Here is a 16452-nt window from a genome sequence, read left to right as displayed (position 1 = left end):
GTCAATATTAAGATCGGTGAATGACGAAAATAATTTGCACATTTCCCTTTTAAATCGGTTATCACAACTTATTTCTTTTATATCATTTAAATCAAGTTTTGATTGATTAATTCAGTGATGACGTTTTATGAAATAAATAAACGATTGCTTGTTTTCAGTTTCATTAGAAATTGCCAGTAACTTAGATCCGCCAACCAGAAACGCCACCGTACTCATGGTACTCACGTTTTTGATATTTCATGGCTGTTTATAGAAATTAAAAGTAGATTTTTAATATAATGTACGATATACTTACTATGCGAGTGAAATCTAAATATAGTTTACGGACATCATCTTGTATCTAGTGTATTGTTAGAGGAGTAAGTAAGAACTCTGATGCACCCGTTTCGGAGTTTATTTGCAAAATTTATCAATTTATAAGTATAGATTCTTGCATTTCTGGTATAGGTCTTGGCTCACTCATTATGGCACCCCCTTTCAGAATGAAATATGGTTGTCTCGTTACACAGTGCAAGGCGTAAATGGAAATGGTAGCAATAGTCCAAATATGTCACAAACTTATTACGAATATGAATTCTTCTCTTATTTCTTGGTAGCTGTCTTCTATATTTTTAACGGAAAAGGTCTCATGCAGACACAGGCCAGGGTTACATGACCAAATTGTATATTGGCGCCATAATCTGTCACATGTGATGAATTGTCGCTCGTGCGCGTCGGCGTAATGTTGAGGACCAATGAAATTTTTTCTTTCTTCAAAAGGTGTAAAACGCCAAAATTTCAAATATAAAATGGCTGATTTTTAGTGACAAATATAAATCGAATGAATATGGAGACGTTTTCACTCATATGCTGTCTTTTAATTTTATTTTTTTCATTTGGTAAGTACTCGTATAACATTATAAATGACTTTGTAGGATTCAAAGAGTACACAATTTCCATATAGGCTATTGAAATAGCTACAAATATCCAGATCTGTAGGTTTTTTTTTTTTTTTTTTTTTTTTTTTTTTTTTTTTTATAATTTTTCAATGGTTCGTAATGATACATGATCCAAAAGGGTGTGAAGTATTGTTTTAATCGTATAAATGTAACACATGAACCCAAGTTGACTGATGAAATGTATTGGACTGTGGACTAGTAGATCATGATGCATAATGTAGATTAAACGACGCACCGTACAATCGTTACGTTTTTATAAACATGAATATTATAAATTACGTCGCTTACAATCGTTGATAATTCATGTCCGCATATTCTGAAGTTGCGAAATATATAGGGAGATACAGTATGACTATAGTTGAGTGATTGATTGAATACGACTAATATTATGGACGACCTAATAAAATTCGCAGTGTAAACAACATGGCGGGAAACACGAAGTCAACCAAAAGCAGAGGAATTATTGTAAGACACTTGGTTTTAGGCTTTTTGACACCAAGGGCCTTAAAAGAAAGTTTGATTTCTTTTAATTTCAAGTTTAAAAATTGTTTTCTAAGCATATTTTATAAATCGCCACAGAAGGCAGAAGCGCATTCGGCGTTGGGTTGCTTTGTCATTTCAGCCACAGGCACCACCTGTGGATCCCCCCCCCCCCCAACTAACTGATAAAATGTAAGGAGTCCATTTTCTCGAAAATATGTGATTTTTCCGTCAATTCTATCTGTATGTCACTCTGTGCAATTGGTTTGTACTTTTGTTAAGTTTAAAAATTGGCCATTTATGGTAGATCTATAATGAAAAAATACACAAGATAAGAAACACAAAAATCATAAACAAATGGGGGTTCGCCGCTTCGAGGTTGATTTCCAAGGTACTATTAACTAACAGTTTTACCTATCATATTTTTGCAACCACTCTGTTAGGGAGATGTTCTGCTACTTGTCTCTTTAACGTAAACCCCATCTTTAGTGTTTCATTTGCTGTAATCAGTAGAGCTGTGTATTGAGCAAAAAATTCAATACGATATGATACAATATTTTATAATGCGATATATTGGATTCTTTAACAAGTCTATCAAGACTATCTATCTAGATCCCTTGTGGGTCTAGGGCAAAGCCCTTGTGGGTCGAAATTTCTGAATTTTTAGTCATACATAATGTCACAAAATGCTAGTATAAACAGGGATTTTTTTAGGGTCTCTCTGGGGCCGAAATTCGGCCCCATTCCCAATCCTGAAAAGTGCATATTTTTCTCAAAATTATACCTAAAAATTCCCAATATGAATAATGTATTAAGTTATAAATTATTAAAATAATGACAAAAAGGTGTTTATGTTCTCTATGTGCGATGTACGAGCCATCCAAGGTGTTCCAAGAAGTTATTTGGAATAATACGGATGTTTGCATTTATATTTTTTTTAAAGCGGGATCGATATTTGAAAATTAAAGTTGGGATCGTTATTTAATAAATAAACGTGCATCATGTCAGTCTCTCAAAATGTTCAAATGTTCCAGTTTGCCTAGGACGGTAATTTTCAGGCTCCAGGGTTGAATCGCTCTTATTCTTATAAATTGGTCAAACAATACTGATTAACCACTCATCTGGAACAAACCCACTATCAAATTTTATTTTAAAGAACTTCTTGCATAAAGGTAAAAAAGATGACAACGTATAAATATGATCATTTAGAATGTTATCATACCCTGCGGCTTTGTCATTTTTAAGCTTCTGAACTTCAACAGCCGCTATTATTTCATATCACTAAAGCTGGTTCAAGCCAGCTTCATACTATAAAAAATAAGAAAAATGATTAAATATTTGACTCTTGCTTTTTTTTCCCTATTTATTTGTATGAAGCTATTTTTCTGAATTTCAACCAAATATCACTATTTTTCCCAATTTTGACGGCCCCGGCCCCTAGAATCAAAGGGTAAAAAAATCCCTGATAAATGTTTATCAAAACTATAGCTTCACTGTTCATTCACTAACATGACAAATTTTTTGGACCTCTTTCCAATCAAAACTTCTTAAAATTTCAATTGTCTTATGCCTCTTATTAATAGGAGTGAAACGGTTCACCGCGCTATCGATTCACCGCGGTATTTTTTCTCGGTTTGATACACGGTGCAAAATCTCTAGTTTTCGGTTCGGTTCATTTTTCGGTCGGGATCGTTATTCAGTCGGGTTTGGCATAAGGTAAAACACGTTACTCAGAATAAATAAGTACAGAAAACGTAAACTTTTGATGACTGATAGCTTGTAAAATAATTTTTGACAGTCAAATAATTTTAATCAATTTCTTCTAGTCAATTTGCAAATAAAATTCGTAAAATATGTGACTAGATTAAGAAAAAGAAAGCATAAAACAACGTTGAATTTGTTTCCTTCTATCAAAATGTATCGTATCGAAAATAACCGAACCGAGACAAAATTATACAATACGTATCGAACCGTGAAGGAGGTGTATCGTTTCACCCCTACTTATTAATCGGGATTGGGATACAGTCGATTTAATCAATTCGTGCTACTTCGAGTCATGTAAGGTTTATCAGCAATGTGACGTTTGTCTCAATTTTTTTTTACTTTAAGATTTCTAACCGGCATTTCTATTAATTGAAGCGGTCAATTTGGCTGGTGGTCGGTTCTTAGGGAAAACACTGAGGCTCACTTTTAATTCTAAGAATTAAATTTCTATGCACTGTCCTTTCGGTCAATTTATTGTCATATATGACACAACAGCATTTGTGCAAAGATATTTGCTCCTTTGATAAAACTGTTTTTGTTTTTACACATGAATTCAGTCTGATGCACATTCAACACTTCATCACAGTATGTTTGTGACTGAGTGATGGCTCATTGTCCTTAGATAATTTCATTTGTTTGAAACTCACAGACTTTTTTTAATTCAGAGCATTTCTTGATGTTAGTGACGGTCTCCATCTCGACTCATTCTTCACATTCTTAAGCTATTTAAACATGGCAACTGGAAACAAAATTATTTAAATAACCAATTCAAGCATGAAAAGAAAGATAAAAAAATCATTAAGAAAGTTGTAAATGTTCAATCAAGATAATTTATTTTTCAAACAAAAGTGTTTTTGACAATTTTTTGAAATACTGAGAAATCATAAATTAATTTTGCTAAAAAAATTCTAAAAGTCTGATTGGGCTGTTGCCGACCTACATTTACTAGCCCAACCGTTAGTGAAATTTTTACTATTGTTTGGGCATTGGGCTAGTGCTTTTGGAGCACACTGTAATGTGATCGTAGGGAACGGGTTTTAGTCAGAAACTTGGAAGGAAGGAATACATTAATAAATAAAGGTAACTTCATGATCATGAACAGACACATCAATGTTTGCTCTTTCTCTCAAAAAAAAGAAGCCCCAGCTTTATGCAGATACAGCCAACTTTTGCAAAATGCATATACTGTATACAGGGTTATTTTCGCCCTGTGTTATTTTCGCCCTTTCACACTTGCAAACAATTTTGCCCGTTTTAAATTCGCCCATTCACAATTCTGTTTAAGAAATTATACTGCCTTCTTTGAATTCGCCCCGTCTTAAATTCGCCCACTTATGTCTAGGGCGAAAGGAGCGAAAATAAAACGGAGGCAAAAATTTCCCTGTATACAGTATTCTTGCACATTCCATTTTTTTGGCAGAAACAAGTTTACAAGCAGCATTGGAATGGGATCCAAATTACTCAGTGCCAAGCACACCCCCACCAGATGCAGAACGAGCCTATCACATGACTCTTGATCACATATCTGGACAACCATTGATAGCATGGTTAAAAGATGCTGCTGGTGGCAATATCTTGAACACCACTTCAGGGACATTTAATCTGACATCTGTGGACAAAAGTGTGCACCTTGGAGGACCACTAAGTGGAGATACTTGGTTATCAAGTGGTGGACAGTTGTGCCAGTATTCACCAAATCAACCATTTCCACTTCGCTATGAAGGGTTTTACTGGAGGTGTGTAAATTTATATACTGTGAATCACTTTATTCATGAGAACTTTATTTTTTAATTTGATTTCATAAGACTATCTACTCACAAAAACATTCTGGCATGCGTAATGGTCTACCATTATGAAGTGTCACCCTCCAAATTAAGTGGACCCTCCAAATTAAGAGCTATTCTCTGCAACCACTTCTTTGCCATGCTTGATCACCGATTTTAATGAAACTTTGCCCATTATTACAACTTGGCACCAGAAACATTTATCAAATAAAATTTAGTTGCTTTGTGTCTTGGTAACGGCCAGAAAAGTTTGAAAAATTGACATTTTCAGCTACTTTGAATCTTTATTGAGCCTTCATAAAGACTAAGAATAACAAACTAGAAATATGTCCATAGGACATGAATGCCCCGCGAGAGTATATATAAGTAATGCAACATGAAAATTTGTATTAGTATATGAAATTTGATGAGAATATCTTGAAAAGTTTCTTTAAAATTGAAATTGAAATCTAAAAAGTTGGATATATATGTATAAGTGCATTAGCTTAGATAAATATATCTTAAATGGTTTCTTTAAAATTAAGCAAAATGCAAATTTAAGAAAAGTGAGGTCAAGATCCCAGAAAAGTTCAAGGTCAAACTTTTTGATGCAGTTGAATAGTTCTCACAAAAACGTATCAGCATATTAAGTTTGATAAAAAATATTTTGAATGATTTATTTAAAACTGAGCTAATTAAAATAAATGACATTAAGGTCAAAGGAAAGGTCAAGGTCAAAAAATGTTGATGCAGTTGAAAAGGTTACAACAGTATGTATTAGCATATGATGTTTGATAAAAATATTATGAATGGTTTCTTTAAAACTGAGTTAAACACAAATTGAGAAAAGTGAGGTCAAGGTCAAAGGAAAGGTCAAGGTGAAAAAATATTGATGCTTTTGAATAGCTTACATCAGTATATATCAGCATATGGAGTTTGACACTAAATTAAGAAAAGCGAGATCAAGGTCAAAGGAAGGTTCAGGTCAAAAATTAATGATGCAGTTGAAAAGGTTACATCAGTATGTATTAGCATATGAATTTTGATAAAAAATATTATGAATGGTTTCTTTAAAACTGAGCTAAACACTAATTTAAGAAAAGTGAAGTCAAGGTCAAAGGAAAGGTCTAGGTAAAAAAATATTGATGCTGTTGAATAGCTCTCATCAGTATGTATCAGCATATGAAGTTTGACACTAATTTAAAGAAAAGTGAGGTTAAGGTCAAAGGAAAGGTCAGTGTAAAAAATATTGATCCAGTTGAATCACTCTCATCAGTATGTATCAGCATATGAAGTTTGTTAAAAATATCTTGACTGGTTTCATTAAAACTGAGCTAAACATTAATTTAAGAAAAGTGAGGTCAAGGTCAAAAAATGTTGATGCAGTTGAGTAGCTTACATCAGTATGTATCAACATATGAAGTTTGATAAATATATCTTGGATAGTTTCTTTGAAACTGAGCTTTGAACAGAGCTAAACTCAAAGCACTGCGGACAGACAGAAGGGTGGATGGACAGAAGACCAGTGATTTTTTTAGGGCCGATTTGGGGCTGAAATTCGACCCCAGTCCCAGTTGAAAATATGCCTGTATTTTCCCAAAATGTTGTGGAAGTTTTCCCAAAGAAAAATATGTGATCAAATTCAGCTTGTTTATTGCATGTTTTTCAGTGAAGTTCAAGCAGGTTTTGTTGTTCAGCCATGTTGGATTTCTTCTTAATTAGATAATTCATACCACTATTATTCTTGCTGCAAGTAATTAGATAATTCATACCAAGAATAGTCTTGATTTGTTATAACAACTGTTTGTTAAAGTAATACGAAGACAAAAACAAAGTTTTTTGACATTGCTTTTTAAGTGATTGGGTTTTCTGGGAGATTCCCAATTTAGCCTAATTGACGCTGAAATTCCCAATTCTGAGGGCCCCAGTCCCAAAGTACTGAAAAAAAAACACTGGAAGACGGACATGAAAAACACTATATGCCCCAGCCGTATTCATGGCGGGGCATAACACACCATTCTCACAAAAACGTGATAACTTGTTGTCACTTATGCTACAAATGAACTATTTGGAATATGTGTAAGTAAATGGTAACATGGGTACTACCGGTAGTCTACATTTGGAATACATTTCACATGCAGAAAAATGATCAGTATTCACTAATAATAGGTGTAACATGATCAAACTTGATCAACAACTCAAGAAAAACACTAATAATATTTGATCTTAAGCAATTAGGTATTGGCAATATTTTTTAAGAATAACTTTTATGGTAACACAGTGAAACCATACAAAATTTATTGCTAAGTTTTGGTTAATACTACTATCCTAAAGAAAGACATTGAAATTCAAGACTGGCAAATGTACATCGCTAGGATCTTGTAACACAGATAACGTAAGAAAAATTGAGATAAATTGCTCCTTTTGCCGTGTAACATAATGTACCAGGATTCGTATGCATAAAAATTCTAAGAATTTTCTTAAGTATATGCTTAAATTTCTTAAGCATATTCTTATCTGAGCAACATGCTTAATTTCCATTGCATAAAACTTCTAAGGAACATCCTTAGCGATAATAATGTTTTGCTATCGACAAATTTCTATACGTATCCACTTACATGTAGATGGCCGAGTACAATTAAGTCCAAACTTGTAGCTTATGTTTCCTTATCTGCTGTTTATTTCAATAAAAAAAATGGATTTGTCCTAAACCTGAAGAATTAATGCAAATACCGATATAAGGAACTTAACATCTATAATTGAAAAATATATTTTAAAGTGTTAAATATATACAACATGTAGACTTTCAAAACAAGCTTTGAGGGATTAAAATTATAAGAGCTCTTTTCCTTTTTTTCTTATAAATATATGTATATATTTATTTAAAACAGTGATACACATATTAAATTTGCATGTGTTTTCTAATTTTTTTTTAATGATAAGTACTCCTACATTTAAAACACAAGTGCACGTACAGGTTTTACACTGCTAAACAAAAAAATAATGTTAACTTGTACTTTTAATTCTAACTTGTAGTTTATAACGTACAAGTACACGTACAGGTGAGTTTGCTAAACCTCTCTATTATCTCAGAAATCAGTTGTTATTAGATGTTTTTTTTTCGATTTTAGAACAAGATGTTCTCAATCTGAAGCTAAGCTGACGATTCCTTATTTTGATGGAGAACTAAGAGCAGACCATTTATTTCATCAACATCCACAAGGAACAGTTCCACCACAGGGAAGATACTACAAAATAGAGACGGAATTCGGAGGAACACTAATAACCTTAACTTCAACTAGCTCATTTACAATATCAAGTAATCCTTGTTTTAATCTTTGATATTTTAACATGAATTCCACAGATTTTTAGCTCTACTGATCAGAGACCAGGCCTCAGATCATAAAGCAGTTTTAGAATTAAGTCAGAATGATCCTGGTCCTTACATACATGTGATAGGTACGCAAAATGTACTGTTTTTTCGAGCCCCATTCACCGTGTACCGACGGGACACCAAAATTCACTGAATATGAAAATTTGTACAGTATTTTGAATTTCTCGCTAAATGCCGCCATTTTCCTCTCATTTTCGCTCGCGGGACACTGGAAAACGTCACCAGTGTTTGACACTTGACCTTCTGATAATTGTGTAGTATACACAAACCATCGCGTGTGAAGATGTGAACTGCCAATTGGGATAATTATCTTGCTATAAATCCGTATCAAGATACCCCTTTAGGTAGCTTTATTTTTAAAGGGGTACTTAATTATAAATGTTAATGTTTCGTAACTTGATTGAAAAAAATTTAAGCCAACTTCTAAAGTTGATAAACATGACTTAATATACATGAATCTGACCCAGATCTCCATAGGTATAAAATATACGATGTTTATTACCATGATTACGATGAAATAAAGGATACAGTTTTAAGTTTTTATGTGCTGAAATTTATGTATGATTGTACTTGCTGCTGTTATTTAGCATTGCTGATGTATATATGAGTAATATGAACAAGATGTAAATTGGAGACATTGACTCTCATGTTAATACTATGTAAAGCTGGCAAACAAACTATCATCTAAACTAGCTTAATTTATAGTCGATTCATAAGAACATTGTGATTATAAAACACAATATATGAAATCTTAAAGCATTCAAATCTCCATTACAACTTTTAAAATAAGACATTTGCAACAATATATATTTGTTGATTTAGAAATAAGGTGCCTTATCAGAAGAATTCAAGCGATATTTTATACCGTTTTTTGTACCATTTTTGATAGACAGTGTACAGTTTTTCACCCAAATTCCAGTTTTTTTATGGCTCCTGTACAGTTTTGTGGTCTTTGACTTATCACATGTATGTCCTTATGATTTTTCATCTTATGATGCTGGCAGCTTTGTTACTGGTGGCTGTATGTCTAATGTATTATTGCTCTTAAATAAAATAAAATTTATTTGATAAATCAGGGGTCTAGAATTTTTTTGGAAATTCACTTGCCCACAGGCAAGTAATGACTGGGAATCCACTTGCCCAGTTTCAAAATTCACTTGCCCCCCAAAAGATAGAGAAAATCATCTAGTTTTACTGATTTATTTTTTTTTTTGGGAAATCATTGAATTTTGCTGATCTGTTTATTTGAAAACGTATCATTAATTAGCCCAAAACAGAACTCGAAAACTAAAATCTAGAAAAATATAAACAAATGTATTTTGTTATTTTTTTTATTGTGAGGTTTTAATGTATAAGCCACTTAAAAGCAGTTATTATGTACTTGTTTATTATTTTGTTAAAATATCTATTGATTTAATCATATATTGACAAAACATTGTTTCCAAAACATCGTTTCTGTTTATAAAGCTAGCTATTCCGTAATTTTGAGATCTTTCCGGATTGGTTCCGATATTATACAAGTAACTGGACTTCCTATGATAAGTATTGGAGATTACTGATTAAATAAACGAAATGTAGCAGACTTGTGCAGTTTCTAATACAATGTATTTGAATGTTTATTGTTATTGAATTCTTTTAATAAACTCGAAAAGTTTTACTGGCTCAGCCTGAAATTTATTACTTTCCCGTTCGGGTAAGTTTATCCTGAAAACTATCTTTCCCGAGATGACATTTCACTTGCCCCGGGCAACGGTAAAGCGTAATTCTAGACCCCTGTAAATGACTAAACTTTGTCTTTGCAATAAGGTTAATGAAGACATTTTATTAGCTCACCTGAGCTGAAAGCTCAAGTGAGCTTTTCTGATCACATTTTGTCCGGCGTCCGTCTGTCTGTCCGTCTGTCTGTCTGTCCGTCTGTCTGTAAACTTTTCACATTTTCGACTTCTTCTCAAGAACCACTGGGCCAATTTCAACCAAACTTGCCACAAAGTATCCTTGGGTAAAGGGGATTCAAGTTTGTTCAAATGAAGGGCCACGCCCTCTTTCAAGGGGAGATAATTAGGAATTACTGAAAAAATAATAGCATCATTTAAAAATCTTCTTCTCAAGAACCATAGGGCCAGGAAAGATGAAACTCATGTGGAAGCATCCTTAGGTAGTGTACATTCAAGTTTGTTCAAATCATGACCTCCGGGGGTAGGGCGGGGCTGCAATCGAGGATCAAAGTTTTACATAGAAATATATAGGAAAAATCTTTAAAAATCTTCTTCTCAAGAACAGCAAAGCCATGATGAGTCATATTTATATGGAACCATCCTCAGGTGGTGTAGATTCAAGTTTGTTCAAATCATGACCCCCGGGGGTAGGGTGGGGCCACAATGGAGGATAAAAGTTTTACATAGAAATATATAGGAAAAATCTTTAAAAATCTTCTTCTCAAGAACAGCAAAGCCTTGATGAGTCATATTTATATGGAAGCATCCTCAGGTAGTGTAGATTCAAATTTGTTCAAATCATGACCCCTGGGGATAGGGCGGGGCTGCAATCGAGGATCAAAGTTTTACATAGAAATATATAGGAAAAATCTTTAAAAATCTTCTTCTCAAGACCAGCAAAGCCATGATTGGTCATATTTATATGGAAGCATCCTGAGGTAGTATAGATTCAAATTTGTTCAAATCATGACCCCCGGGGGTAGGGCGGGGCCGCAATGGAGGATCAAAGTTTTACATAGAAATATATAGGAAAAATCTTTAAAAATCTTCTTCTCAAGACCAGCAAAGCCATGATAAGTCATATTTATATGGAAGCATCCTCAGGTAGTATAGATTCAAATTTGTTCAAATCATGACCCCCGGGGGTAGGGCGGGGCCGCAATGGAGGATCAAAGTTTTACATAGAAATATATAGGAAAAATCTTTAAAAATCTTCTTCTCAAGAACAGCAAAGCCATGATGAGTCATATTTATATGGAAGCATCCTGAGGTAGTGTAGATTCAAATTTGTTCAAATCATGACCCCCGGGGGTAGGGCGGGGCCACAATGGAGGATCAAAATTTTACATAGAAATATATAGGAAAAATCTTTAAAAATCTTCTTCTCAAGAACAGCAAAGCCATGATGAGTCATATTTATATGGAAGCATCCTCAGGTAGTGTAGATTCAAGTTTGTTCAAATCATGACCCCTGGGGGTAGGGCGGGGCCACAATGGAGGATCAAAGTTTTACATAGAAATATATAGGAAAAATCTTTAAAAATCTTCTTCTCAAGAACAGCAAAGCCATGATAAGTCATATTTATATGGAAGCATCCTGAGGTAGTGTAGATTCAAATTTGTTCAAATCATGACCCCCGGGGGTAGGGCGGGGCCACAATGGAGGATCGAAATTTTACATAGAAATATATAGGAAAAATCTTTAAAAATCTTCTTCTCAAGAACAGCAAAGCCATGATGAGTCATATTTATATGGAAGCATCCTCAGGTAGTGTAGATTCAAGTTTGTTCAAATCATGACCCCTGGGGGTAGGGCGGGGCCACAATGGAGGATCAAAGTTTTACATAGAAATATATAGGAAAAATCTTTAAAAATCTTCTTCTCAAGAACAGCAAAGCCATGATAAGTCATATTTATATGGAAGCATCCTGAGGTAGTGTAGATTCAAATTTGTTCAAATCATGACCCCCGGGGGAAGGGCCGGGCCACAATGGAGGATCAAAGTTTTACATAGAAATATAAAGGAAAATATCTTCTTCTTAAGAACAGAAAAGCTATGTTTAGTCATATTGATTTGGAAGCATCCTCAGGTAGTGTAGATTCAATTTTGTTCAAATGATGACCCCCAGGGGTAGGATGGGGCCCAATGGGGGATGGAAAGTTTTACATAAGAACATATAGAAAAAATATTTCTTCTGAAGAACAGAAAAGCTATGTTTAGTCATATTGATATGGAAGCATCCTCAGGTAGTGTAGATTCAATTTTGTTCAAATGATGACCCCCAGGGGTAGGATGGGGCCCAATGGGGGATGGAAAGTTTTACATAAGAACATATAGAAAAAATATTTCTTCTGAAGAACAGAAAAGCTATGTTTAGTCATATTGATATGGAAGCATCCTCAGGTAGTGTAGATTCAAGTTTGTTCAAACCATGACCCCCGGGGGTAGGGCGGAGCCACAATGGAGGATCAAAGTTTTACATAGAAATATAAAGGAAAATATCTTCTTCTGAAGAACAGAAAAGCTATGTTTAGTCATATTGATATGGAAGCATCCTCAGGTAGTGTAGATTCAATTTTGTTCAAATGATGACCCCCAGGGGTAGGATGGGGCCCAATGGGGGATGGAAAGTTTTACATAAGAACATATAGAAAAAATATTTCTTCTGAAGAACAGAAAAGCTATGTTTAGTCATATTGATATGGAAGCATCCTCAGGTAGTGTAGATTCAATTTTGTTCAAATGATGACCCCCAGGGGTAGGATGGGGCCCAATGGGGGATGGAAAGTTTTACATAAGAACATATAGAAAAAATATTTCTTCTGAAGAACAGAAAAGCTATGTTTAGTCATATTGATATGGAAGCATCCTCAGGTAGTGTAGATTCAAGTTTGTTCAAACCATGACCCCCGGGGGTAGGGCGGAGCCACAATGGAGGATCAAAGTTTTACATAGAAATATAAAGGAAAATATCTTCTTCTGAAGAACAGAAAAGCTATGTTTAGTCATATTGATATGGAAGCATCCTCAGGTAGGGTAGATTCAATTTTGTTCAAATGATGACCCCCAGGGGTAGGATGGGGCCCAATGGGGGATGGAAAGTTTTACATAAGAACATATAGAAAAAATATTTCTTCTGAAGAACAGAAAAGCTATGTTTAGTCATATTGATATGGAAGCATCCTCAGGTAGTGTAGATTCAAGTTTGTTCAAATGATGACCCCTGGGATAGGGAGGAGCCACAATGAGGGATCAAATTTTTACAAAGGAATATATGGGAATTTTTTTTAAAAAAATCTTCTCAAGTACAACAAAGCCATTTGTTATATTGACATGGAAGCATCATCAGGTAGTTTAAAATTCAAGCCCCCCCTCCCCCCCCCACCCCCCGGTCTTTTCAATACTGAACTGATTGTGCTTTTGCCTAGCCAATGTGCTCAGGTGAGCGATGTGGCCCATGGGCCTCTTGTTTTCTCTTATTCTTTCATATGTTAAAACTTTTTTTTCTCTCATACTATATATTTTGTGTATATGTGAGTGCGTAAGTCCGTCGTTGGTTTAAATTTTCTTGTTCCCCATGAGTGACATGACGCTGAGCTTGATGTGTTGAAAACCTAAAAATTTATTTTCTATTTATACATAAATTTTTCCTTTTTTTAGAACCTGCAAGCTTATTGGTGTTTTCTGCTGGTAAAACCCCACCAACTAGTATTGTAGCTAACACAGATTTCAATGTAACTGTGGAAATCTTAGACGGTGATAACATTACTATAACAACTGGAATAGATGCTACTTTAGAAATGACTCTGCAAGTTGCATATTTAAATGGACTTGTTGAGCATTATTCATCAGTTCCATTTGAAGATATGGTCAGCGCTTTGCATGTAAGTTAAATTCACATTTCACTTTTAGCTTGGGTCAACCAAGTTGAGATGCATTTATGCTATTTATATCGAGTGTGTTGTCAACCAAGTTGAGATGAGTTTATGCTGTATATGATCCTAAATTCGCTGTCAAGGAATTTTCGTTACGTCTATCTAAAATGCCATTTATTTCTTTTTCTTTCACAACTTTGATGAATAAACTTATTTAATAATTTTCTGATGCTCATATTTAATAACTAATGATGTTTTAATGATTGTCAAGCGAATAATCAAACTTGTAATGATTGTTTTTGATGCAATTCAGTGGACAATCTCTGTGACATTTTTTCATATGGTCCGAAGAAATGAAGGAATAGCAGCAGTAAATAAAATCATTCCACCTAATTTTCTTGATTCGTTTATTATATACAAATTTATTTATTAAATTTACTGGGTTTGTCAAAAAAATATTGAATATTTTTAAAATTAAACAATGGTTAAATTTTATGCTTGGGGATGTAACATTTCGTGTCAATTTTGTTACGTCTCGCGCACAGCCGCTTTCAGATACAATCGAAGGAAACTTCGATCGATATGTTCTATTTATAGCAATTAGAGACGTCGTAAAAGATTTACGAACTATGGCTGTGTTCAAATGTGAAAGTATTATTTCAAAAATAATCATCATAATTTTATCTGTATTTTCGTGTCAAAACGTTACGTCTGTATACACGTGTCATACATCAAATACTCGGGTGACCAGAGGACGACATCCTGTTTGTATGACATTTTCTGGTCTCTACTTTCATTTTTGGTGAGACCCGTGCACGAGTTGGATCAGTTCCAAGAAAAAGATGACAGGAGACGCGAGTAGTAGGTAGGTCATTTACATGTTACGTCTCTCATTTTTTGGGGACCTCATCTTTTTCAGCGATTTAAGGATGTATTTTGAAACATATATAATGCCAGATTTGCGTGTTTGCAAAGAAATAAGAATTAATTTTCTAATAAACTGTAAATATTGAACTATGCTACATTAATATAAGAATTATGCTTATTTATTTTCACACTATGGTTGGACTGGTTGTGTCCACAGTTACATCACGCCCCCCATTCAAGTATTACCTAAATCTTTTAATTCAAAAATGTTAATTTACATGTGATTAAATTTCAACTGATTGAGCTTAATTTAATTGTATCAAGTAATAACCATTGTAAACTCTATTTTAGAGAAAATTTTAGAAAATATATGAAAATTTATTAAAGATGTAACTTTGACAAGATTATTAAGCCACAACAGAATGTGTCATTGTTACATCACTATTTATGAATGTGCATATTTTTTTGTTGATTGGCTTCTGACAAAAATACCTAATTGGTGTTTTAAAAAGTGCAAAACACACAATAAACTTGAGTGAAATAGTATGTATTATACATTGTTCTGTCATTCTTTAACTTCATTACATGATGTAACATAGGACACCAGTTTTTGTGTCCAAGTTAAATTTGTGAAAATATCATGAGATCAGTGTTACATCACTATCAAAGTACGAGTATAGATCTTAATATCCTTGTCAAATTACCTTTTCACCATTTTTTTTCTTTTCTTTTCAGGTCATAGAATGGCCACTGATCACTTCTGTGACTCTTTAACTTGGAAAAGATCAAGATTGATCTCTTGACAGAAGATAAAATGACATTTGTGCAGAAAGGGGCATATACAATACAATGTATATTATTTAAATAAAACTGAAAATTTGTCCAATTGTTTACTTATTTATTAAGTTAAAATTTTCTTAAAGTTTCCTGTGATCTGATTCAAAGTAAAAACTTAACAATTAAGTAAATTTAAAAAAAAAGTTTGTTGGAAGGCTTCAGTGTCCAGTGTTACATCTCTATATGTTAAAATGAGGCATATAATTTTCTTCCTTTGCCATATGATTATGCAAACTTGGCCAAAAAATGCCCAAATGTAAGTGCAAATCCTTTAATAAAAAATTTGTTCAATTAATTTTAATTTTGGAGGAAATTTTCTTTTCTGTGTGCTGAAGTTTGTGTCCTGTTACGTCTGAAACAGAAGGTGATCTTTTTATGTATTAGTCTTTAGATTTGAGTGTAAATGAGAACAATGGACAGAAATTTTGTTTATAAAGGGGCAAAAATGAGTGTCACAAGTAAGATATAATTCAGTTGTAATTAATTAATTTGAATTAAACTTGAAGTGTCTCCGTTACATCACTCAATATTAATGAATTAAATTTTAATTGTATTTTAATTGTTTCAAGTGCAACTATCTCGGCCTTCCTAGGTGACTTGGTCCAGATACCAATCTTCAATTTGCAACAATTTTTAGAGTGATATTTTAAGTCTGAAATATTGGACACAAAGCTTTGAGTGATGTAACAAAAATTCCTTGACAGTGAATTTAAGATCATATATTGTGTTCAGTGATTTTTCTACACCCAATTTATGTCCGAATATCGGACCTTCCCCTATCAATAATTACTGATTTTTTCCCAATCTCAGTTGCTTT

General features: G+C 33.7%; 1 protein-coding gene across 1 annotated transcript in view; it reads left to right on the top strand.

Annotated features, from left to right (window-relative positions):
- The first annotated feature begins 775 nt into the window (after positions 1-775).
- The window catches only part of LOC133205689 (uncharacterized), a 204308-nt gene continuing 188631 nt past the window's right edge, over positions 776-16452 (top strand). Inside the window, exons 1-4 of the mRNA XM_061341541.1 lie at positions 776-878; positions 4603-4918; positions 8077-8264; positions 13717-13940. Coding sequence (XP_061197525.1) covers positions 821-878; positions 4603-4918; positions 8077-8264; positions 13717-13940 — 786 coding nt within the window. The 5' untranslated portion in view covers positions 776-820. The remainder of the gene's footprint in view (positions 879-4602; positions 4919-8076; positions 8265-13716; positions 13941-16452) is intronic.

The sequence above is a fragment of the Saccostrea echinata genome, unplaced genomic scaffold (assembly GCF_033153115.1).
Source record: "Saccostrea echinata isolate AGI-Se365-2 ecotype Australia unplaced genomic scaffold, CSIRO_AGI_Sech_v1 ptg000054l, whole genome shotgun sequence".
NCBI lineage: Eukaryota > Metazoa > Mollusca > Bivalvia > Ostreida > Ostreidae > Saccostrea > Saccostrea echinata.
The sequence above is the reverse complement of the archived record's forward strand: the minus strand, read 5'-3'. Positions and strand labels throughout refer to the sequence as shown.